The sequence below is a fragment of the Daktulosphaira vitifoliae genome, unplaced genomic scaffold (genome assembly GCF_025091365.1).
Source record: "Daktulosphaira vitifoliae isolate Bord-2020 unplaced genomic scaffold, ASM2509136v1 Scaffold_1, whole genome shotgun sequence".
Taxonomy (NCBI): Eukaryota; Metazoa; Arthropoda; class Insecta; order Hemiptera; family Phylloxeridae; genus Daktulosphaira; species Daktulosphaira vitifoliae.
In genome coordinates this window covers 39,195,221-39,220,942 of record NW_026099572.1, presented here as the reverse complement: position 1 = coordinate 39,220,942, position 25,722 = coordinate 39,195,221, and the positions used below count along the sequence as shown (strand labels likewise).

Sequence of the window (25,722 nt, the reverse complement as noted above, 5' to 3'; positions counted from 1 at the left end):
AAGGCGAAAACATAAATGTAGATGAATATACAAACATCTTTTTCAAAAAACAAAAATTCTCGTTATTTTATGAATACACCTCGTATATATATATATATATATATTTAAACAATTGTAACTATGAACATAATACGATTATGGCGCTAGTAAGAATATATAGTACATTAATTTTTGGTTATAGGTCATAAGCAAAACAAAAAGTTCTTGAGTCAATTAAAGTTTTAAATTGGATTTTTGATAAGCAATATTTTATTATATTTTATGAGCAATTAATTACGTAATTATCTTATTTTTATTAATCAGAAATTATTTCTAAAACTAGAATCCATCACAAAGTTCTAGGTTATATCGAAATTAGCGACAAAAATTTATTATCATATTGTAAATAAAACACTCCATAGAATTTTTGAATTTTTTTGTTTAGTGTAATTATTTTCATACTATCTAATAAAATATAGGAATTCCATTTAAGAAAATTTCAATTAATGTTTTTAAGTCCCTACAGAATTGGCAAAAAATTATTTAATTACATATTATTATTATAAAAATAAAAATGTCAATGATTTTTTGAAAAATGAATGTTATATCTTTGATTGATCATCTGTATTTATATGAATGTAATATCAAGTTTAGAAAGTAATGATAAAATAGTATGCATTTCATAAATTTATTAATATTAATGTCAATTTATTTTTTAGTAAGTTTGTATTTTTAAAGGCTATTAGTACTATAATTAATTTATAGAAAAACTTTCTAATAGCATATCTTTAAACCCAACGCTATTCAATTACCTATAATTATACACACTTAAGTGTCTATTATGTCGAAATAATCTAAATGAGATATCCTTATCATTTTCATGTAGAATTCTTTCACCAAGTTTAATAATAACTTTTTGAGGTAGCTGAAAGTTTAAAGCTTTCGAAAGCTTTCTTTGACTTTATCCGGCTATTATTTTAGCACATACACAAAATACTTATGCATTATACATTTGTACTTTGCTGCTGTCTCCATTTTTCACAGCATAAAATATTATGTTCTATACTTTATTTTGTAGCACAAATGTAGTAGCATTGTGGTTTCTCGGACGTTACGTGACCACTGAAAGTTATAACACTACCTGCTAGTACTCCAATTGTAATTTTCTCTCTATCAAAAAATATAATCATTAAAAAATAAAAAAATTATCAAATGATATTTCTTATTTGTTAAGATATATTTTATCACTAAAATAACTTGTATATTAATAAAAAATACTAATAACTTGTCGGCAATATTCTTTTATTAATACATATTGTACATATTTATATGTATGCTAAAAACAGGTCTTTTTTTGAATAATAATTATAATTAGAAAAACTGATTTGCTTTATTTTACTTGATTTGTTAATTTTTGACTAATTTTACATTTGAATAGCAAAATATTAAAACATTATGGAATTTAATAATTTTATATTATTAAATATTCGTTTGGTTAACCATAAAAAAATATAATCTATAATCACTAAACTTTATAAATTTATTATTTTTCAATTAAAACAATAACATAAAGTTACAAGAACAAAGTTGTATGTATAAATAATTATTACTATATCTTTTATACCAAATTATTAAATTAATATTAGGAGTTACATTTAAGAAAATTTGATTCTTTTAATCTTGAAGGGATATAAAAAAAAGAAATTCAACTAGATTATTATGCAGTTAAATATTACAAAAAATTCATCAGTATTTCATTGTAGAGATTTTTTTGCTAAATAATTTTTATCTTTGAGAGAACTAAAAATGTTTTAAAATAATTTTTTTGAGAAAACAGCTCAAAATTATAATTCTTTTAACAACAATAATTATTGATGTCAATAAAATAATATAATGATTAGCTTTAATATTTTTAAATTATTTAGTGAAGCGTAATGAAGGAATCAGCCTACATAAAGGATATGCCATGAGGTTTTGAATAATTGCAATAAGATAAATATATGAATTTGTCAAAACCTCATGGGACATCCTTAGTTAGATACGCCTCACAAAATATTTTCAAACATAATAGAGCTAATCATAGTTTTATTTTTTTAACAATAATGGGTTTTTGTTAAGCTGCTTTACACAAAAAATGAATTTTCGGTTACTGTCCCTTATATCCTAAATTCGTGTAAACTTTTGATTTTTAAATTATAATTTAACATTTTTTTTTACTCGATATTCAATTATTACAGTCGTTTAAAGTTTAAAGGCGATCTGAAAATGGCGTATTTATTTTTAAAAAAACGGTAAAGATTATCATATTTTTTATTGATAAAGGCTTCCGTTCTATAGAAACACAATAACACAATAAAAATTAAAATGTCATATTTTAAAAAATAGTACGCTCTATAACTAAACTTTATACAGTTGAAACATATTAGAAATCGAATTAAATAAACAAATTATTTAAAAAAATTTTTTTCCATTTTTCAATTTTTAAATCTGATGATGTATAAAAAATTAGAATTGTCTTTTACAAATTATAAGCTGATATGAATTTAGAATATAATAGGTGGTAGGTAGTTTAGTGAGTTATAATACATATATTATTTTATATACATTATGCATAACATTTTATTTTTATTTAAATATAAATTTGTATAAAAATAGAGGACATTTTTACAAAGATACTTAACATCCACAAAAAAAAGGATAAACCCTCGTAAAGGAGTACGTATGGTCATTCTATGTTAATGTAAAAATGAATGAATTATTAATGTAAACAATTCTGTGAGTGTTTTTTAAATTTTTTATATCACAAAGATAATGTTTTTGTATAATTGACAATAACATTATCATTTGTTTAGCTTACGAGTTTATGTGTTTTCAATGAAATATTGATAGAAACAACACAACAATTTTTGGAAAATAGTTACAGAAATATATTAATAAGTTCATTTCTATAAAATATTAGTTATGTGTTAGGATGAAATGTTTAAATAAAAATATGTTTAAAAAAACGCTATGTTTGTTTTATTTAAAATATTCATGTTTTTATTTGTATATGTAAAACACATATTACGATTTAATGTAAAACGTATTTATATAATCAATTGTTTTTATTCAATTTCGGAAAAGACTAGCTATTGCTAATATTTTAGGTGATAGTTTTTATTAACAAAAAATTGTTGTTTTTGATAATTATTGAGATAGAACAGAAAACACTATTACTATAGTCAAATTTTGGTCTAAATTAATAAGAAAATTTTTTTTTTATGGCTATTTTAAATATTTTTAAACATTGACTTGCTGTTCTCCTTATTGTAATTTATTTAACAGTCAATTAATAACGAAAAAATATTGATAAAATATTTTCTTTTTATTATATTCTGAATTATGATGCAAGGAATTTAATTTAACCGCTATGAAAATCGACTTATGTGTTAAATGATTGCATGGTATTTTAATCGAATTAATGAAAAAAGCTCTTCGCTTTGTATGGTTAAGTTAGGAATGTAGGGAAGACTGAGGCAAACTTGAACGATGTGAACATTTGTAATTCGCCAATAACATCTTTACGGTAAGAAACGTTGGAAAAAAAACAATTACTACATTAAAAAAAAATTACACTTTTTTCCATAACATTATATTTAATCAACCAATTATGATTTTAGTTTTAAAAATTATAAATTTCATTTTTAGCTTATTTTTTGGATTTCCTCATTTTTATTGAGTAAAATTTTTTTAAACTGTATCCTCAAAATTTAAAGGAAAAAGTTATTTAGTTTAGATATAAAATGTTATATTTAAGTTTTTATTTCATTTACTAATATTTTTAAGGTTTCATATTTTTAATTCAGTTTAAAAATTATCATAAAATAAAACTATTATTATCTTATGCAAATTACCATCTTTGAAATTCAAAAGACACAATATCTTGATAATATGAATAAAAATACATTAAATTTTTAATATTATGGCAAAGAACATCTTTCTATATAAAAATCAAAACATATATATGTGATTTATCAGCTATTGGACATAAAACACAGAATTTTTAAATAAAATTCTTATAGAATAAGTTGAAAGAAAATTTAAAATAACTGAAATTTTTCTGTCAATTTGCATATGTCAAAATAATTATAATTAAACTCAGTATAGAATTATACTTTTCATAATTTTAAAATCCATAGGCACAAATGGTGTTTTAAATTTGGGGGTCCCAAAGACTAAATCATATTTTTCTCGCTCCATTCAAAATGATATATCTGACCTTTTTTTCTATTCATAAATTAACAATTTTATATAATATATACAGACTAATCTATTATATTTTGACAAATTTAATAACTTATAATCCATCAAATTTGTTGCATAATTTGTTTTTTTTTTTTAATAATTTGTATAATTTTAGAATTTAATAAAAAATATTCTTCATTCTTTATCTCTAATAAGAAATATATGTTAAAACATCTTTTTTTCTATTTTAATCTTTTTGAAATTTTAAAATAAACAATTTTAGCCATTTTCTTACAAATAATGATGAGTTGATAAATACTTAAGGATAAATACTTATCGAGTTACAAGCCTTTTAATACATTAAGTGGGTATGTGGGTGAACACAACACGTACAAATAGTTCGAAAATATTATAATTCAGAATTTCAATTCAATTAAAAAAAAAAAGTTTAAAAAGAAAAAAATATATTTTTATTTTTTCTTATTAAACACAAATAATAAAAAATATGTTTTTAACATAGTCCAAAACTGTGAAAAATAATAAAAAACAAAAATTACGAAAATTATATGATGATAAAAAGTTCTTAAATTTGTCGAAATATCGTGGGCTGCCATATATGCACATATAGTTTTTTCTTTCACTGAAGTATTTCAGCTATAATTGTTGAAACTAAAACATGTTACTATGTTTAAAGTAAAATACATAATATGTATTTTATGACATTACACACTCATCATACAATACAAGATTTCAAAAGAACAAATTTTTGTACAATTTAAGGATTTTTTTTTCCTTATAAAATTTTTAAACAATGGTGAAAACAGCTAGGGTCGCTATGTAGCTAAAACATGCCTTATTTGAGACTACGGAACTAATCATTAAGTTAGCTATAAAAATTGAACAAATAAATTATCTTAATGAATAAAATTAGTTGACGACAATAAATATAAACGTATTAAATGTTTTATATATTTTTTTAAGTGAAAAGCATTAAAGTAACTTATTTTTATATAAAAATATCGATAAAATATTCGTTGTATGAAAAATATACAACGATATATAATAATAATACTTACATTAAAACGGTATACATTTATTTTAAGTATAAAATAATTTTTATAAATGACAATACGTCATGAATGTTAACGCATTCATTAATTGAACATTTTGAAATTGATACTAAAATTTTGTAAAACAAAGTTAAAGACGACAAGAAAATCATTAAAAATATAATAATAATGTCAAATATTTTATTTGTTATTATTAATGTTTTTTTCAGAACAGTAAAATCACTTGTAATTTCAGTAGTAATTCTATTATTATTATATTCTTAACGTGGTAATATTAATCAAAACAACAGTATTGTATATCCAGTTTAAAAATGTGATTTCTGGTTTGTATCATAAATGGCAGAGTTGATGCCAGGTTATGTAATTAAAAATTAGTAACTTGCTCAAAGTAGAAATCAGTTACTCCATAAATACTCAATTTCCATTGACTTTATAAAAACAAATCAAAATAATTGATTTAAGTCAGTAATAATGTATATTATTTTAGATTATTTATAATTTCTCATTTTATATTGGCAAATGACCTTTACATAAATTTAAAAATTAAGCAAAAGTTTATTTCATAAAACATAAAATTAAAACTCTGATAATATAAGTTTATACATTAATGAAGATACTCATACATATATGTAGAACGCTTCGATTTTAATTTATTAGCAGTGTAGTGTTAAAACTACTATAACAGTTTCATTGTTTTATCTTAGGATTAGGGTTGTTACACTATCGCATATGCTTTTATCGACATCAATGGTAAAGGTGATAATGAGTGTATCCCAACAAATTTGAATACCTATTGTCTCAAATGCTACGATGTAGTTATTTATAACAATTATATTTTCTGTCTCACTTCTACTTAAAAAAACTATAGCTATTATTTTGAATACTTTTATTCTCTAGAGTGTGATAAAATTTTATTTAAATAATTAATTAAAATATCTTAAAGTCTTGGACTTTTATATTTATACAATTTAACTTTAAATTTAGACAAATATTTATAGCAATTAATTATCATTATAGAAATTATTATATGTACAATGAAAATCTAAATCTTATGCCGGAGAGTAACAATAGTTATAATTTCATTAAAAATTTTGTATGTGATATTTGACTTATAACTTTCTACAAAATTGAAAATAGGACTCGCATTAATTAATAGGACAAGAAACGATTTTCAGAAAAAGAGGTCTTAACTTTTGGCTTTTAAGTTTTTGATAATATTATATATTTCAATATTATTTTTATTATAAATTTTCCACAGTTTAATAGCCAAACATATACCCATATATTATTTCCAATAATAAAATTATAAATGTTGAGAATTAATATCTAAAAAATGTAAAAAACTTTTTTGAAAAATATCTTCCGTTGTTTAAACTAAAAAATATAATTTTTCAGCTTCGACACGTAGCTTAGCTTAGAAGGTGTTAATTTTATTATGTGTTTTTCTCTGTTCACATAAATATTCCGCACCTACTGAACTACTATTTTTCAAAGATTCTTTAATAATCGAAACTGATACCTCATTTAGTTATTAGTGCTATAGTTTGAACAAATCTCTTTTAATTCCCTTAATAAATATAAGTCATCAAGAAATTACAATCGTTTTAAATTATAAATTTTTATATTTTCAATTATATTTTATATTTTAAATGCGATATGAGGACAGCTGATGTGAGCGTAGATGATATGGAATATCGTGTCAAGTGGAAGTTTAGGTTTAGGGTGACCGACCCCAAGTAGTTGGGATTAAGGCAAGGAAAAAGAAGAAGAAGATATTTTCAATTTAATCTTTCTATTGGTATAACTTTTTAAAAATTACACGGATCATGTTAACATTATTTTTACTTAATTTTTAAACAAATTCGTTACTCAAAATATACAAAATATAAAAATATAAAATCCAATCATCAACTTAAATGTAACGAGTTCAAACACATCAAATTAAAAAAAAATCAAATTTTAATCATTTTAAAAAAGGTTTGGTAAACGGGACGGAAGTAAATTTTCTTGATTAGAAAAAAGATAAATCTTATCGACTAAACAGAAGAAAAATATGAAAATAAAAAACAAATACAGACTACCAAATTTAAGCATAAACATGGGAAAATAAAATATGCTGATCAAAAAGTAGAAATTAATCTATTTAACTACTCAACACGTTTCTGTATATTCACTAAACATACAGATGACTTCAGTACTGAAAACACTGTTCAGTTATCACAGCTGAATTTCCACACTTTGTTCACTGGTTATTACCGCTTTTTTCTGGTCGTCCCTAATCTTTTAACAGCTGTAACTTTTTTAAAAACAAATAATACACACAAATTAAAAAAATACTCATTTTTCAGTTGATTTCATTTGTTGATATAAAAATAAAAATTTATATAGAAAAGTTATGGCCGTTTTAAGTAAAAAAATAAGTAGCAGTGGGGATGTGACATAATTAGTACTAGTTTAGATGATATCTGATAGTGATTAAAAACACTAGAATAAAAAGTACTTCGATACAAATCTGTAAATAGTATTTTATTTTAAGAAAAATTGTTAATAAGTATAACACATTGTTCATCACTATAAGACTAATTATGTAGGGGGCGGTAGGACTAGGTACCGTTATTAGTCTGTATATGTTTAGCGAGTATTATAATTAAGAATCACACTCGAAAAAAAAAATACGGTCAGCAATTTTTTTATTGTTAAATCAATCATATTTTATTACTAGATAAAATTTTTATTTGCGTGATAATTTGTTTATAGTACTAACAAAAAATTATTGTCGACTGTACAATAATAGTAAACTTGTTGAAAACGTACTCTTTTCTTCATCTTTTTCGTTTTCATCACAGAGAATCAAATATATATTTTTTTAAATAAAGCATATTGCATAAACTTTAATTAGAGATTTATATAAAAACGTGTCAGTCTTTCCGGAAGATTTTCTAAGGTTAAATTGCAAGAGTTAATTTTTCCTGAAAAATTAGTCAATTTAAATTACCTCTGAGGGTAAGTAAAGTGTCAGATTTTCAAAAAAATATACAAAATGTTAAAATTTAAGGTATCTAAAAAAAAAAAGTTTTTTCATCCATTTTTTCAAAAAATTATAGTAGTTTTATATAAAAATTGTCCAAAATTACTAATTTTTCAAATTGCAAGTTTTTGGAAAATTTTCCCCGTTCACAGGAAACGAGAGTAATTTTTACAATTTTTGAGAATAATGTCTTTGACTAGATACAATTTGCAATCTTTTGGCGTTTTATTCATAAAAATCGGTCCAATGAGAACTGAGAATAAGTGACAAGAGACACAACAAAAAATAATAGTAAAATTAATATCTTCTTAGCTTTGCATCAAAGCTAAAAATGTATATAATTTTTTTTTTTTTTCCATAATAGTTTTTAGTTAAATTTAATTTAAAATATTTAGCTTACGATTGTAACTTTGTAAATAAATAAGTTAACGCCTATTAAACTATAATACAATTAAGGATTTCATTGAAGCAGTGAAATAACTGGAATGATCCTTTATAAGACTTTATTGCATATTTTGGCAAGGAAAACTATTTTTTCCATTTTAGTGTAAAAATTTTATTTGTAGAAAATATTTTTTTCATCTGACGCAACGACATGAATTTGTTCGTCTATACAAATTTGTAAACGATTTTGTTATAATTTCGCATAAACCTGTACGGGAAATTTCGTTGCAAGCGTCTTGTCTGGTTGCTTCATAGACCTCTTCAGTGACAAATTAAATGCGTATTTTAAAAACCTTGAGAAAGTATGTATTTTGATACATCCATATAATACCAAGAATAATTTGTTCTATTCTCAATAATACTCTTACTAGCTTGAAAAAATGAATTGAAAATGGTTTGTGGGAGCTAAAATATTATTGATATAAAATTATTTCATAAACTCATATATTTTTACAGTAAAAAAAAGCAATAACTTAAATCAATTTTGTCTCATAAATAAGTTACATAAAAAATTATAATAGAATTATGCTCGAGATTAATATATATATATATATATATAATTTATAGTAAATAAATAAATACTCAATTATAGTTCAACTCATGAATAATATTTCTATATTTCCTATTAATTAAATCCTATTGTTAAAATATATAGTAAAGTATTCACAAAATGTTAAAATATTTGAAATTTTATGAATTATAGATATCAAAAAATTCTATTTATATAATTGTTTTTTTATTTAGGAGATTAAGAAATTCCTAAAATTGAATAAATTGTAAAATATTTTTTTTTTTTTGAAAGATTTTTTAACATTATTACACAATTAAGTTTTAATATAAGAATTAATTATTTTAACGTAATTCAAAAATGGAGCAAATTCTTCACATTTCAAAAATTAAATTATTAATATATTTTAATAATATTTACTTGTATCTTTTACACCAATATCATTACTTAGGCAGTGCAATGCGTAATTTTTCATAGGTCATATTGGCCCTTTAAACACTCAGCACTTAATAAATTATAAAAAAATATTTTATTTTTAATGTAATAAATGCAACTGCACATATAATTGTTTAAATAAAATACGTTTAAAGCTAATGAACTAATATAACATAAACATTTTTTATTGAATTCATTTATTACAGAAATATTGATAAATAACGTTTTTCGTAAAACACCAACACACACAACACGAATATACGTCACAAACGGTTAATGTCCCGGGTCCGCACTGACGTTGCTTTTGCAAACGCTCGCTGGAAAAGCCGCCAAAAGCCGGTCGAGCGCTAGTCGTAAATAATCGGCTAACTACGGTGCAATTGAAAATTCACAGCATGGAATTTGGATTCCAACAGTGTGCACAAAATAATGATTTTTACATATTATTCTAATACAACAAATTGTAAAAACTTAATAGAATCCGTGATAAATATAATATTCCATAATAATTATCCTGAAAATAGGACCTAATTATAAATTATTCATATGGGAAGAAGGAAAAAATTTGTACACGGGGAAAATTGGACAGCACATTTTTTTAAATAAGCTGTGTAAACTTAAGTGGCTAATTTCTTAAAATACAACAACCACCGATGCGTAATTGTTAAAAATATTATAGATTACTTCATAAAATTTAGTTTGGATTAAAAAATTTAAACGTACCAAATCATTTTCAAAAATCGATGCGGTAAAAAAATTGGTATGCGTATGTTGTTACATTAAAGCATTTCATATACTTGAGTTTTTAATTAGATTTTTAAAAAAGTAAATAAAAAATGTTTATTATTTCTTGTTGATATAAATTTCCAGGATTTTTAAAAATTAACAGTAATTTTTTAATGAAAAATAAATCATAATTGACTTTTTCGGTAACTAATTTTCAGGTATTAAAAGATACTGTTTGCATAAACTCTATATCATTGTACCTATTTGTATATTATTTCATTGACGTTTTATTATAGGCAATTAGCCCATTTGACACAAATAAATAAATGAAAATTAATATTTGAGTTAAAAAATTTGATCTTTTATTGTCACATGATCAAGGATACATTAGAACTCAATTTTATAATCATTAGATCGAATGAAGTCAGAGGTTTTGAGATATCCTCGTTTCGTACGCTCATGCCCTTGCAGATCACAACAGAGTTCTATTTTAAACAATAAAAATTAACTATGAAGTTTAAATTAATTATTGTATAAATTCAAAGCTATGAGCCCAACCAATGATTCTATCATTATTATCCAATTAAAATATAAAATTTAGACATTTAAAATGTCAACAGGGTTGTTAGACTATTTCACAGATTACAAATAAAAACCCAATTTTTGAAGAAAGAAAAAGTTATTTTCCATAATTTTAATTAAATAAAAACTGTGTCAGTTAGAAATTTTTATTTTTAAATAACAATTAGTTTTTTAATTTAATTTAGAAAAATATTTTAAAGAAAATAATAGTGAATCTTTATGTCAACACATTTTTTTTTTTTGATTATTTATTTAGATATGTCACATAACCACTAATATAAATTTAATTTAATGCACACAATTTATTGTTATATAATTTAAAACAGAAAATCAAAATGTATAATTATAAAATTTTCAAAAGTTTGAAAGTTCATTGAGCTAAGGCTTAAATTATATTAATATATATTTTATTTTGAAATTCTATGAAAAGTTTGAAACCTAGTACTCCTGAGACCAAAAATATATAACAACCAACATGTATAAATTATAATATAATACGATTGGGTTAGAATATTACTACCGATGAAGTTATCTCTAGACAATAATTCCAAGATTACATTTTACATTTTTTTACTCGATAATTTAATTTAATTAAACAAATAATAATAGTTGTACAGTGTATATATTTTGTTTCTATAATTATCTATATAGTTTTTGTTGCTAAATTAAATACGTTATAAGTTTTTTTTATTGTTATCCAGTTCTATATTTTTTTATCATCACTGTATAGCGTATTATTATGCAAAACAGGTCGTTTTACTTTTTACTATGGCATAGGAAGTAATTTGACATCAACATGATTGTTCATTTTTTTAACAGATACTCAGGCTTAACATCATAAAATATTTGTGTAAGATATGTGCAATAGTAAAATACCCAAGTTTCACATGATACATCATAAAATACTTATGTGATGTTATTTATATCAGTAATATGTACAGTAGGATTCGAAATTTTAATGAGAACTATTTTAACTTAATATATAAATATATATATTAAAATAGGATTTCGTGAAGATTTGAAATTATTAAAAAAATTTTACTGGTCCCTCAAAGTGTTTTTAGTATTTAGACCAAAAATACCCCAAAAATTAAAAATTAAAAAAATATTATTTTTTGTGCAGTTTTGCTGATATTTATAAATATTATATGTAGAAAAATTGTCATTTAAAAATATTTTCTATATCATGTATTTTAGCTTACACTTTAATTAGTTCATTGTAAGAGGAACTTCATTTAGGAACAATATTTAATTATTGCAAAGATTTAAAGTAACATCTATGTGTAGGGCCTCAATTATTATAATATAATATTTACAATAACATTTAACAATTAATTAAATTCGCCAGTTTCCGAGATTACGCTAGGGATTGCTACCTTCCTCATATTGTAAAAAACTCATTTATCTTTTTCAAATCACTACTTAATCATAATTCATTATAATACAACGATCCATGAAATATTTAACATATAAGTTAATCGTTCTAAATTCTTGTGTCGATAATAGATTGGCAATGTAAGTAATATATTTGGCCTAACATTAAAACAATTGTTACGTAGATCTATATAACATTGGAAAACATTAAAAAAATTATGGAAACGACAACTAACTTGCAAACAAGAAATAAATTGTTTTATACGTTTTCGAATATGCAAAAAAATAAAAAAATTCAGTTAATAATGTAAATTGATGTATATGTAAGCCAATTGCATATATTTCATTGAAAAAATCATAAAGTTAATAAAACTTTTATAACAAATCTTATTATATTTTTAATTAAAAGTGTATTACATTCATAAAATTGTAATCTAGTATGTGTAAAAGCATATTAAATTTTAATAGTTATATTCAATCTTAATATATTTTTTATTGATATCAGATATGAGTGTATTTTTAAGATTCATTGTTCATTAATAATCGTTTATTTAATATTACACAACCAGAAATTTGTTTTATAAAAATAATAGAACCTTAATGTATTAATAAAACAATACACAAATGTTATTGACAAAGTCGACAGATAAGGATTTTTAAATTAAGTCGTTTCGTGTTATAACAAAGTATAAATATGTTACCATATTTTAATTTTAACTAATAGTTAGTTATAAAATTACTTTTGTGTATTTTTAAGTTTTTGATTAAAAATCAGTAAAGTTCTCTCTTTGGTCATTGTGATAAAACAATTGTTTTTTGTGAGTTCCATCTTCAAATTTTACAGATTTATAGTAGTCAGAACTTCCTTTCTTCCAGCCCCTGGGAACAGTGTTGTAATTATTTAATGATAAATAGTCATTGTACGATAGTAATTTGTAATGAGAATTTTGTGATTTTTGATAGGATGTCGACTGCTCTTGATACTGCGGTGTTTGAAACATGGCTTCATCTATAAATGTATAAAATTTAATTCTATTTTTGTTTAAAAATTTTAAATAACAGTTTACATACATTTTTTAATAAAATAACATGCAGTTTATAAATCATGCAACGAATAAAAATATTACAATAATTAAAAGTAATACAAATATTTATGATTTTTTGTTTCGGCACATTTTTTCCAAAAAAATAATAAAACATAAGACTAGTTATCAAAAATAATAATATATCAAGCACATTTTTAGTTTTGAAAATGTTTATAACAAAAAACAAAACATTTGTAAACAAAAAAACTTTAAACACTGTTTATTCCGAGTATCTATCATATTATTTACATTATTGTATTTATTTTGCATTTAAATAATTAATATATTAAAATTATTTAACTATACATTACATATTTCAAAACCCAGATATGGTTTCAACTTATAGTAACTATTTGTAAAATAATTGGTGAAGGATAAAAGTAGTCTAAATTATTAAATCATGTAAATAATCCTAACCATCTATTTTTTTTATTTTATTATTATATAAAAAAAAACTTAATCATGCATAAAAGTTATGTTGTCAACAATTGACGTGTATTTTCAATATGCTTAAAATACAAGATTGTTGCATGCCTAAAATATAAACACACTTAATAGTAGATAAATCTTATATAAAAACAAGGTTTTGCATTTTGTTAATGAAAAAATGATTATGCATATAATCTTCTTGCCTTCTAGTTTACATGTCACTTTGTATTTATTCATATTACATTCATATTGATGATTCTCAATTAAATTTTGATTCTGGGCAAATAACATGCTAGATTCTAAACTGTCAGGTGTCGCCAACTGTCTGATGGTTTGAAATCTTAAATCATTTCTTAAATCAAAAGACATTGAAACACTATCTCCGAATTCTGATTTGTCCGTGTTTTCAGATTTATTAGTACAATCTTCTTTTTGCGTATAATCTAATTTTTCTTTATATGCAGTATCAATTTCTTTAGTATATTCAACATAATTACTACTATTCCCACAGTTTTCTTTACAACTTGAAAAATTTCTTAATTCAACTGATGTATTTGTTACATAATAGTCTTTTGTTACTTGATTTGAGTTATTTTGCAAAGTAACTGATTTTAAATGATCATCGTGTAAATGTTTAATTTCATCACTCAAAGGTATACTTTCTTCAGGTTGCAGATAACGCATAATAGGTTTATTATTATGTTCAAAGGTATCAATTAATGTTTTAACAGGGAGCGATCGTTCCTGAATAATTTCTTCTGATATATTTTTCTTGGCATTTTTCTTGAAATTATTTGATGAACAAAATGACAACTTCGTTTCTTCTTTATTTGACTCAGTATATATGTTAACATTTGGTACAAAATCCATGTATGTTTTGCTAACTTTAGGTACAAATACTTCATAATTTCCTTTTGGTTTTACACTACTTTCAATTTTTAATTCTACTGTATTTTTATCAGGTTTAATATCATTTATTGAGGATTCGATTACAAAATTATCTTCAAGTGTTGTGTTGACCATTTCATTTTTTTTTTCAACTCCTGGAGTTGACCTAGGTGTAAATTCAATTTTATGGAATTTAGGTTCAGAAAAGTAGTTTGTATTTAAAACTAATGGCTTGGGCACTGGAGTTAATGTTAAAGAATTATCTCTGTTTATAGTAAAAGTTGTACTTGCAAGATTTTGTGATATTTTAGGTGTCAAACCAGTAGTACTAATAGAAGATTTATTTAATAAAGTAACGGGGGAATTTGCTGAACCACGAAATATTTGATCCAACTTAACTGACCCTAGAATATTTTAAAATAAAAAAAAATAATAAAGTTACAATGGCGTAAACTTACCATATGTTGAAGGTTGCTGAAGATTACATTGAGTATTCCAACCTCTTGGAATTTTGGGTGTATAAACATCCTGACACTTAGGAGTATATATTCTTGTAGGAGTAGAACAAGTAGTTCTTGAAGTCCTCCCTCCTTCTTTTAAAGCTTCTAAAGCTCCTGATGTTGGAGCAACAACGTATCCTCTAGGAGAAAACATAGGTGGTACTTCTTGAAAAGCAGAATCAACACACCCCGTTTCTAAAGCAGCTTCCCATGGAGATTTGATAAGCCTTAAACGAGGTTTTGTAAACCTTTGCTAAACATTATATTTAAAAAAAATAGTAAATTTCTAATTGTATGGTATCTTAATAAAATTAATTCAAATATATTTAATCAAATACAATATATTATAAAGAATGATTGTTGAGCTTCCTATAATAAACTATTTTTAGGTCACCAAAAATTGTTTTTACTAATGTGAATAAAATTGATCATGTTTAGTAAAAGGTATAAATACTTTAAAATTATGTTTATTATTAGATTTTTTTTTAAGCTTTTTAGGCTCATAAAAGGTCATAACTACCTCCCCAAATAGGAGATTCTCTTAGCCATTACTCCAGGAAGGGTGGTTAGTTCGTCACCGGAGAGAAGGATGGCGACTCCAATTACCGAACTGTTTACTTGCTCGACAAATGAAGCCGCCCGTAACCGAGTTTCAAACCTGAGGCAATGCACGTCAAGAACTACCGCGTTACCGACTCAGCCACACCATCCTTGTGGTGTAATGATTAAAGTAAATGACTGAAGATGAGAAATAGATGTTGCTATATTTATTACTACACATTTAATGGCTTCACTTCTCCCTCTAGGTATAAATATGTGCTGAAGTATAATCCAAAAGTCGTTGCGACCATATCCTTAATTAGATGTTTTCTAATTTATAATCTAGTTAAATATTTATACTTCTATTTGAAAAAATAAAGTTAAAATGTCTATAAGATATAAGGGATGAGAATAAAAAATACTGTGTAAAACATAAATAGAGATACATGTGTAACTAACAAAAGCCAAAAAAACAAAATTCACAAAAAAGTTATTATTTTAAGAAAAATCGAGTGGCCAGATCGTTAAAATAGTTACTTTGTATACAGCGTGTCTCAGACTTAATTTACAATGTGTTGTCAATTAACACAAAAATTATCATTTTTTGTTTTAATAATTATTGTCTTTTTTTAGACTACATCTAAAGCATAATTTTGTATTTATCACTAACAATAAAATTATCTTTTTTATTCTTTTTTCAACTACTTGGGGTCGGTAATCTTTATCCTAAACTTCTACTTAACATGATCTTCCACATCATCTACGCACATATCACCCAATCTCATATTGCATTCAATAGCATCCCTCTATCTTTTTTTTTGTCTTCCTCTACCTCTTCTTCCTTTAACATTAATTTCTATAACTGTTCTTGCAGCTTCCAATTCCTCTCTCTTCATAAAATTACCAAACCATCTAAGTTTATTTTCTCTAATCTTACCCACAATTAACGCTATTTTAAATGATAAATTGTAATAATATTAATAATTTTAAGAATTTAAAAAGAGTGGAGACAATCTAATGTATTCTACTCTGTTCTTACTCATATATTTCATACTGTTCTCAACTTATTACTAATAAAAAAAATTAATTAATTTTTTTTTATTCAAAATGTTGAAATAGCCATTTTTTTTTTAAATTTTGAACGATAACAATTTTAAAACAAGTACTCACTAAGTTTCAATCAGTATTTGTTCTAATATTGTTAACGACTCATNGTAAAACAAGTACTCCCTAAGTTTCAATCAGTATTTGTTCTAATATTGTTAACGACTCATCAAATTTTTACTAAAAAAAATGGAGCCAAAAATGTATAAAATTTCATCAATTGAGAACGGCTGGGACGATTTGGCTCAAATTTTTTTTTTAATTATTCGTAATTGCCAGGAGGTTTTTACAAAAAAAAATTTGGAAAAACGATTTTTTTTTAATTTTTTATTTAATTTTTTTGATGATTGATTTTTTGAGTTCCGAAATGTTTTTTGAAACTGATTTTTGTTTCAATCCAAATAAATCAATAAATAAATTCTTGGACTATATGTTTTAGTATTGTTTTATGTTTTAAGTTTATCTGAAGGTGTTAAGTTCGCTGAGTCCATTTAATGTTTAAAAAAACTTTTTGGCAAAACAACGTTTGCCGGTTAGCTAGTTTTTACTAAAAAAAACTGTAAATGACGGTTTTGATTTTTTTTTTTTTTATATGACAAAATAAAATAAATTGTTTTTACTTATTAGTAACAAATAATGAGAAATATGTTTTAGTTGTAGTCTAAAAAGGCAATTTTTTAAAAAAAATTTTTAACAAAATGTCACAAAAATTATAAGCATTGTCAGATAAGTCTAAAACACACTGTATACTTTTCATATTTTGTTATATGATATATAATACTTGTATTTCATTCATTTTTTTAACATTTTCAACTCTGTTGATATCAAATTCATTATTAGAATTTGTACTATGATTCAGTTTATTTAAGATTGTCTCAGGTATTGATGATGAAGCAGATTTTACGTTCGTTTCATCTACTACCCAATTTTCAGATCTCTTGCGTCTTTTAGCAAACAATGCAGCCCCTAATGATTATGAAAAAGAAAATAAGAAAATTATTTAGCACCTGGATAGTAATTTACAAAAAGTATTTAATAATTTAATATAAATTTTAATTTTATTTGTACTTCATTTTAAGCTATATTACAATTTCATAAATTTACCTTTTCCTTTAGTGGCATTTAAATCTCTGACTAGATCAAAACATACTTCTGGGCTTAAGCAAGGTTCAATATTTTCACCAAGTTTTTGTAATGTTTGTAAATCTTGAACTTGACCACGGGGATCCATAACAAGCTTGAGTATTTGTTTAGAATCACTCTAGGTCCATGGAAAACTATTGTAATACTTAGTAAAGTTATATTATCCAAGGTTATTTACTTTTTCGGATGATTCATAATCCCGACTGTTCATAGAATGAGGGAAATTTGATGGAATAGGTCCTCTTCCTTCTCCTAGAGTTATATTTTCAAAGTAAAACATTATTATTATTGTTTATTTTTAACATATCCCATTAATTTACACATCCGAAACTCCATAAATGTTAAATAAATCGAATGAACAAACGAGAAAAATTCTCTTTAAACTTTAAATTATTATTTTTTATTTAGTATTAGACAATTTAGCGAATTTATTAAAATGAAAATGCTGATGAATTGATTAAATTTTTAAAGAAGTAAGAATTAAATTTATTTAAATAATTAGAGAAAGTAGCGTGACTGTTCTTATTATCTTACTCTCAAAGAATTGTAAAATATTGTTTGAATGTATTATTTTTCAAGAATTTAAGCAATCTTTAAATGCTCTCAAAACCATGTGTAAATAAAATGAATTCTAAATTAATTATATTATATATTATTTATGATTAATTTCACAAGTACAAAGCTGAAAGCCAATACGTGGACATTGTATGTGAACCATTTCTCCAACAGAGCCACTCGTGGTTTATAACTCGCTACGTTTGCGTAAGACGTTCCCTTTCTCATTGTTTTAACTTAAAAAACATCATAATATAAAAGGTTCCATGTAGAAAATGGTAAAAAAATAATTTTAATTATAAGCTAAATATTTGATAAAATAAAAATTAGATGTAAAAAATAAAATTGAATTGTAAATGAATTGTCTCTTCTTCTTTTTCCTCGCCTTTAGGCCAACTACTTGGGGTCGGTTATCTTTATCCTAAATTTCCACTTAACATGATTTTCCACATCATCTACGCACATATCACCCAATTTCATATTGCATTCAATAGCATCTCTCTATCTTTTTTTTTGTCTTCCTCTACCTCTTCTTCCTTTAACATTAATTTCTATAACTGTTCTTGCAGCTTCCAATTCCTCTCTCTTCATAAAATTACCAAACCATCTAAGTTTATTTTCTCTAATCTTACCCACAATTAACGCTATTTTAAATGATAAATTGTAATAATAATAATAATTTTAAGAATTTAAAAAAAGTGGAGGACATCTAATGTATTCTTCATAATTTCTCTCTGAGAGTATTTTATTTGTGTCTAAGTAAAAAATTCTATATAGATAATATAAAAGATATTTTTCTAAAATTTATCTAGATTCAGATTAGTACAATAAGTTCCATCTATATCTGATAAAAAATGAATTAAAAAAATAACTTTAGTTGAATGGATGAATTTTTTTTTTTTTTGATAATTAATTTTGATTTTTCTAAATTCTAGTCGAATGGCAAACATTAACTTTACATTTTTCTAACATCATTATAAAAATATTAATTTTAATATTACTGTAATAATTATCAAGATAAAAATTAATTTTGATTAACCTCTGATATTTTAAATATATTTGGATCATAGAAAAATAACATAGCTAAAATATAAGTTAATGTCGCAAATGTTCATTTCACCGAAAACAGATCAATAAAATTGTAATTTTATTATAATAATAAATATTAAAAACATATAGGATAGCGATAATTATTTTTTTTTTAGAGTGGTTCGAACACCAATAAAAGCCAAAGGCTTATTATGAATATTGCATAAGCAATTTATAAATTTAATTGCCTCTAAGTTATTATTTTTTGTTATAATTTATAATTATACTAAAAAATTATTTTTTTTTTTTTATTAAACGTAAGCAATTTTACACTATAATAGATTTCACTCAATACTTAATACAAATTCAAACCCTTTAATTAAAAAAATGTACCCAACTTCAACACCTGACAACCCACCACGAAGACTCAAACGTAAATGGAACCCAGAACTATTGACTTTACAAATTAACGGCAACAATAAAACCATAACTTATATACAGCTTCAACTAAAACTAATCGAGGTGTTACCAATGGGTGACTTCTTTATAACGCTATTAATGTTATGTAATTGAATGAGTCAACAAAAAAACTTATAGTAAATTTTATGTACAGATTGTTTTTTTTTAATAAAGAAAAAAAAAATTAAACGTAAAACTCACCTTCATGCACCCATTTTACCGATCGCTTTTTTCTGTTCACAAACATTGACTGCCCTTTACTTTTTTGGTTACTTATGTCACTCAATGAACTGGATATTCGGCGAGCTAATTGAAACTGTTGTTCAACAGTTGGATGATTTGGTCCATAAAAACTACTACTAGCATACATTTTTCCTAAAGTTACAAGAATTAAAATATGATTTATTAAGTTATATTTTAGCTATTATCATATACTTTTTTACTTATAGACCATCCCTTTCCCATATAAATCTCATTGTAATATCATGTTTAACAAATGTAATACACAATACATGTCTACTAGGGTGACCCTTAGCTACATGAGAGGTTTTTTTTTTTAATATTTGTAAGTGCCCTTCTAGAATTATTCGAATACATCAAAAAATAAATTGTACAAAATTTGGAGACGATTGGTCAACTCTAAGACGTGCCCCAAGGGGGTTAAAAATAACCCCCCAAGGGTGATTTTTTAGTTTTTTTTGTTGTATCTCAAAAACTTTAACTTTTGCAAAAAAGTTTATTTTGACTTTTTTGTAGGTATACAATTTTTCTATAAAAAATATATATACAAAAATTTTCGAGAAGATCTTATTTAGCCCTAAAAAAATAAAACGTATAAGTTGTATTCTTACCGTTAAAATTATTAATTTATAAATTGTTCATTGTAAAAACAAAAAAAAATTCATTTAACCGTTGTTTTAAATTTAATTTTCTATACATTTTTAATTCGACATTTTTTCTATGATTTACTATTCAAAACCTACAATTTTTTAATTTTAATTATATTAAAATTATACGGTTTTTCTTAGTATCTTCATAACTTAAAGAGCCATAAAATTTATGTTGTTTATAAGCTAATAAAAAAGTCATTTTCAAGATAAAGTTATTGATTATTATTTTTAAACACTTGATTGTTTTCTTTTATCTGGTATTCTTGAAAAGATGAGCCTACGTATATAACCAGCTAAAATTTCGCTTTCCAATATTGTATGTTATTTGGTAATTGAAAAGTTTAGATCATAATCGAATCAGCTGTCGTTCGTTGTTCATGAATTTCATATTCAACAATTTTCTTATATTTTATACTTACGTTTCTAATTATACAACTTAAAAAAACTTTAAATTTAAATATTTTTTTTTAAAAAATGGCTTCAACATCTAAAATGAACCTTCGTGATACAAATAAAATTTATTTAATTGGTTATATGTGAAATCAAATCGTCGGCAGTAAGTTGCCATCAAATAAACAAGTACTATGTGTTTTTTTTTTATAACATGCGCGTGGTTAATTTAAATGTTCACGATAGTATTTCATTAGTATACAATGAAATCGAAATATTTTGGCAAAAAGTCAGAATACCTATTAAAAAAAATGTCACTCCGTTAAAAAAATTGAATCATTATACAATGAATGGAGAAAATTACAAAAACATGCGACTAGAAAGTTATTATCAGACACAATAAATGAAGAGGACTTTGTTAATAATCTTGATGACTTATTTGATATCGCTCATTCTGACGCTTTAAACTTAATTAAAATTGAAGTTGATAAACAATTTTTATTGGCTCAAAGGGAAAAAAGAAGGTCAGGCTGTATGGTAGGTGTTGATAAATTCATTGAATAATGTGAAATGAATCAACAAAATAAAAATTTAAATATAATCCAAAGAAAAAGAAAAGCATACGATGAAATGGAAGTTTTAGGTAATTAAAAAAATATCTTAAAATATTTCCAAAGTAGTAAGTCTACGTGTTTATTATTATAGATCATGTCCTTAACTCAGAAATGTTATATTCATCTTCAAACAGTTCTAGTGAGTGTGATGAGACCGAAGAATTAATTGAAAAACCTAATCTTCCTCAATTTAGAGGTAAAAAAAATATTTTAGCCGACAAACTTGTTGCTGCATTTGATAAGTGTAAAATAAGCGACAGAGACTCTGTTCATATATTAATAGCAACCGCGGAATCGTTCGGTCTCGATACATCTGAATTAATTATAAATATGACCTCAATTAATAATTTTCGAAAAGGTTTTCGTAAAAACCGAATGAAAAAAATAAGCAGTAATTTTAATTTATCGGCAGTAGGTCCATGCACCATTCATTGGGATGGAAAACTTCCTTTATTATCAGGACATCAACTAGTTGAAAGATTACCAATAATTGTGTCAAATAATAATATAGAACAATTGCTCGATGTGCCTGAAATTTCTTCTGGTTTTGGACAAAGTCAAGCAGCAGCTGTCTACGCAGCACTTGAAAAATGGGGTTTAACTGACAAAGTTAAATCATTATGCTGTGACACTACTGCTTCTAATATAGGTAGACTTAAAGATACCTGCATATTAATGGAGCAAATGTTAGGGCGTGATATTTTATACTTACCATGCAGACATCACATTTATGAAATTATATTGAAAAGTGTTTTTGAAGTAAAATTTAATACGTCATTTGGACCAAATGTTCCTATTTTCAATAAATTCCAAAAGTCTTGGCAAAATATAAATAAAACAAATACTTAAGTGGAATAGAAGATACTGTTATTTTAGAAAAATTAAAAACAAAAAAAGACGATATTTTGAAATTTAGTTTTGAACAATTACAAAAATACCAACCTCGAGGACTATAAGGAACTTTTAGAATTGGTCATAATATTTTTTGGTGAAACACCTTTGAATGGAATTTATTTTAAAATTCCTAGCCCAATCCATCATGCTCGTTGGATGGCCAAGGCCATTTATTGTTTGAAATTTTTTTTTTCGGGTCCAATTTGAATTGTCAATCAAAGAGTTAAATAATATTCGTTCATTATGTATTTTTATTACAAGTTTATATATTAAACAATGGTTTAGTGCACCAAATGCTGCATTAGCGCCAAATTTAGATTTACAATTTATTAATAATATAATTGATTATGAACCAACAGATAAAGATATTTCTAAAGTAGTTTTTAAAAAACTTTCCGGTCATTTATGGTACTTAGTATCCGAAACGGCAGCAATGTCATTTTTTGATGATTTATGTGAAGATACTAAAATTAAAATGGTAAATTCATTAAATAATCGGGAAGAAGATCCATGTACAATCAAACGTATAGTAGTAAGAGTAAATGAAATTTATGATTTCAAAAATAAAAGAATAGATGATTTTATTTCAACTGAGTCAAAAAAGTTGTTTGAAAGATATGACATTGAAACTGATTTTTTAAATATCAAACCTTTGTTGTGGAAAGACAACAGTCAATATATCAGAGGAAATGTAATAGTAAATAATTTAAAATTATAAATGATTTGGCAGAGAGGGGCGTGAAACTCATAGAAGAGTATAATAGTATTTTAACAAAAGACGAAGCACAAAAACAATACTTATTGCTTATTATTACAGAATACCGGCGATGTATTCCTAATTGCAATAAAAGCACATTATGCCAAGAATTTTAAAAAAGCTAAATTTTTTAAAATATGCAGTAATTTTTTTTAGTACGTTTTATTTTGTAAATAGTTTCTGATTGTATATAAATTTGTAAGTTAACATTATATTAGCTTCAATGTGAAGCTGAGACGGTATTAATTTTACTCTGAAGTGTTTTTTTTTAATTAAAATTAAAAAATTGTAGGTTTTGAATAGTAAATAATAGAAAAAATGTCATTTAACTATGGTAACCATTTGCACATAGAAGATAAGTTGTAGGAACAATTTTTATGTTTTTTAGCTTAAAGTACATAACAACTTTTATTTTATCTTATGTTTGAAGCTTAGAATATTTCCGGAACATTTTCAAACTCACGTTGAAAAAGTTAAATTTTTGTGCAAAAATTTCTATTTTAAATCCCGTCTGTGGGAAGGTAAAGGAATAGGTTATCAAAAAAATGATATTAAATGAAAAAAAAATACCTAAGATCTCTATATAAAAAAAAAATATTTTGATGTGTTCATTTTTCAAAAAATTACGGCAGTTTTAAGAAAAAATATTAAAAAATGTCAAAATTTACCGATTTTAAAAATTATAATTTATTTAGGTATTTTGTCCATTTATAAGGAACCTGGCAAATGTTTTCAATTTTTAAGGGCAAGATCTTTAACTAGATACAATTTATGATCTTTTGACGTATTGTTGAAAAAAATCGGTTCGGTGAAAAATTACGAGACATAAAAAAAAATATATATAGTAAAATTTATACCTTCTCAGCTTCACATCGAAGCTAAAAAGTAAGTAAAATATTCACTGGATCAAAAGTTATTAAAGATGTGAAATATAAAATGTAAATGTAAGCTAAGTAGGTCAAAAGAAGGTATACAAAAATAAAATTCCTTTTTTTTTTTGCTCTAGTAGATAATAATTGTGGGGGGGTTGGCAAAGGGAGAGTCTTTGATAATATTGTATAAATGCATATAACGTAACCGCCCTATGGGTGATAATATGACGTAGCATCTGTAATGTTGCGGTTTAAGGGGACAAACGTTGTTGTACGTGTCACACAAACGATAGACATTAATTAATCATTTAATTAGACTTTTACAAAAAAATGATTATAACATACTTTTGTAGTAAGTTGGGGAATTAGAAGGAGTAAATGAATATCGTTACATAAACTTCACAAAATTATAAATATACATTTAATAAGTAAAATAATAAAAATAATCTAAACTTTTTACTGGTTATGGATCTTTACTTAAGATTTTTAAAATGCTAAATAATTAGACTAAACGCTAATTTTACTATTCAATATATTTTTTTAAATAAATCAGTATTTTAATTGTCGTTTATTAATTAGCACACTTAAAAAATTTTAATTAAATAAAACTTACTACTTTTTGATGGTGTTACTTCTCCAGAATCTGTAGCTGGCTTAAATATTTTTTCCAGGTCAACTTGTTTATGAACTAAACCATCATCATCATTAACATTAATGTCACTTGATTCCTGTAAATAATTTTTCAGATAATTATTTCTGTTTTGTTTTTTTTCATTTCTTATGCCGTAATTATTGACAACAATAATTGAAAAGTGCAAGAGAATAACGGTAGCACATCATTTCAATAAATGTTTCAGAAGAGCTAAAATAAAGTTACAAATGTCTATCCCTTTAACAATAAAACAAAAACTGACCCTTAAATATAATCAAAATGAAAAAATTTTTCACCGAACTTCCAGTTGAAATCACATTTAATGGGCTATTAAATTAAAAATATCAAATTAAAAAAAAATCAAATCAGAATGTAAACTTACTTAACTTGAAAAAAAATATGAATTATTTAATACAAAATATAATTTTTAATTAATTTAGACAATGTTCAAAAAATGTAATGCTTTCCTCACAAAGGCAAATACACCAGCATAAATCGGTAAACTTTTTCATTTTAATATGTTAAATATATAGTGTATATAATTTGCTTAG

The 25,722-nt window shown here is 24.2% G+C and overlaps 2 protein-coding genes across 6 annotated transcripts in view; both read right to left on the bottom strand.

The window, feature by feature from the left end:
• The window catches only part of LOC126895393 (lachesin-like), a 96,361-nt gene extending 85,372 nt beyond the window's left edge, over positions 1-10,989 (bottom strand). The window contains exon 1 of one of the 2 annotated variants that reach the window (XM_050667214.1): positions 9,674-10,989. In XM_050667214.1, coding sequence (XP_050523171.1) covers positions 9,674-9,728 — 55 coding nt within the window. In that variant the 5' untranslated portion in view covers positions 9,729-10,989. The remainder of the gene's footprint in view (positions 1-9,673) is intronic. The other variant, XM_050667213.1, reaches the window with a different exon arrangement.
• A 1,874-nt stretch (positions 10,990-12,863) lies between these two features.
• Positions 12,864-25,722, bottom strand: part of LOC126895391 (uncharacterized) — a 31,657-nt gene continuing 18,798 nt past the window's right edge. For 3 of the 4 annotated variants that reach the window (XM_050667208.1, XM_050667211.1, XM_050667210.1), the window contains 8 exons: positions 25,133-25,247; positions 20,304-20,477; positions 18,238-18,311; positions 18,021-18,177; positions 17,698-17,882; positions 15,231-15,525; positions 14,088-15,176; positions 12,866-13,379 (listed from right to left, as the gene is read on the bottom strand). In XM_050667208.1, the coding sequence (XP_050523165.1) occupies positions 13,135-13,379; positions 14,088-15,176; positions 15,231-15,525; positions 17,698-17,882; positions 18,021-18,177; positions 18,238-18,311; positions 20,304-20,477; positions 25,133-25,247 (2,334 nt within the window). In that variant the 3' untranslated portion in view covers positions 12,866-13,134. Of the gene's footprint in view, positions 13,380-14,087; positions 15,177-15,230; positions 15,526-17,697; positions 17,883-18,020; positions 18,178-18,237; positions 18,312-20,303; positions 20,478-25,132; positions 25,248-25,722 lie in introns of all 4 variants that reach the window. The other variant, XM_050667207.1, reaches the window with a different exon arrangement.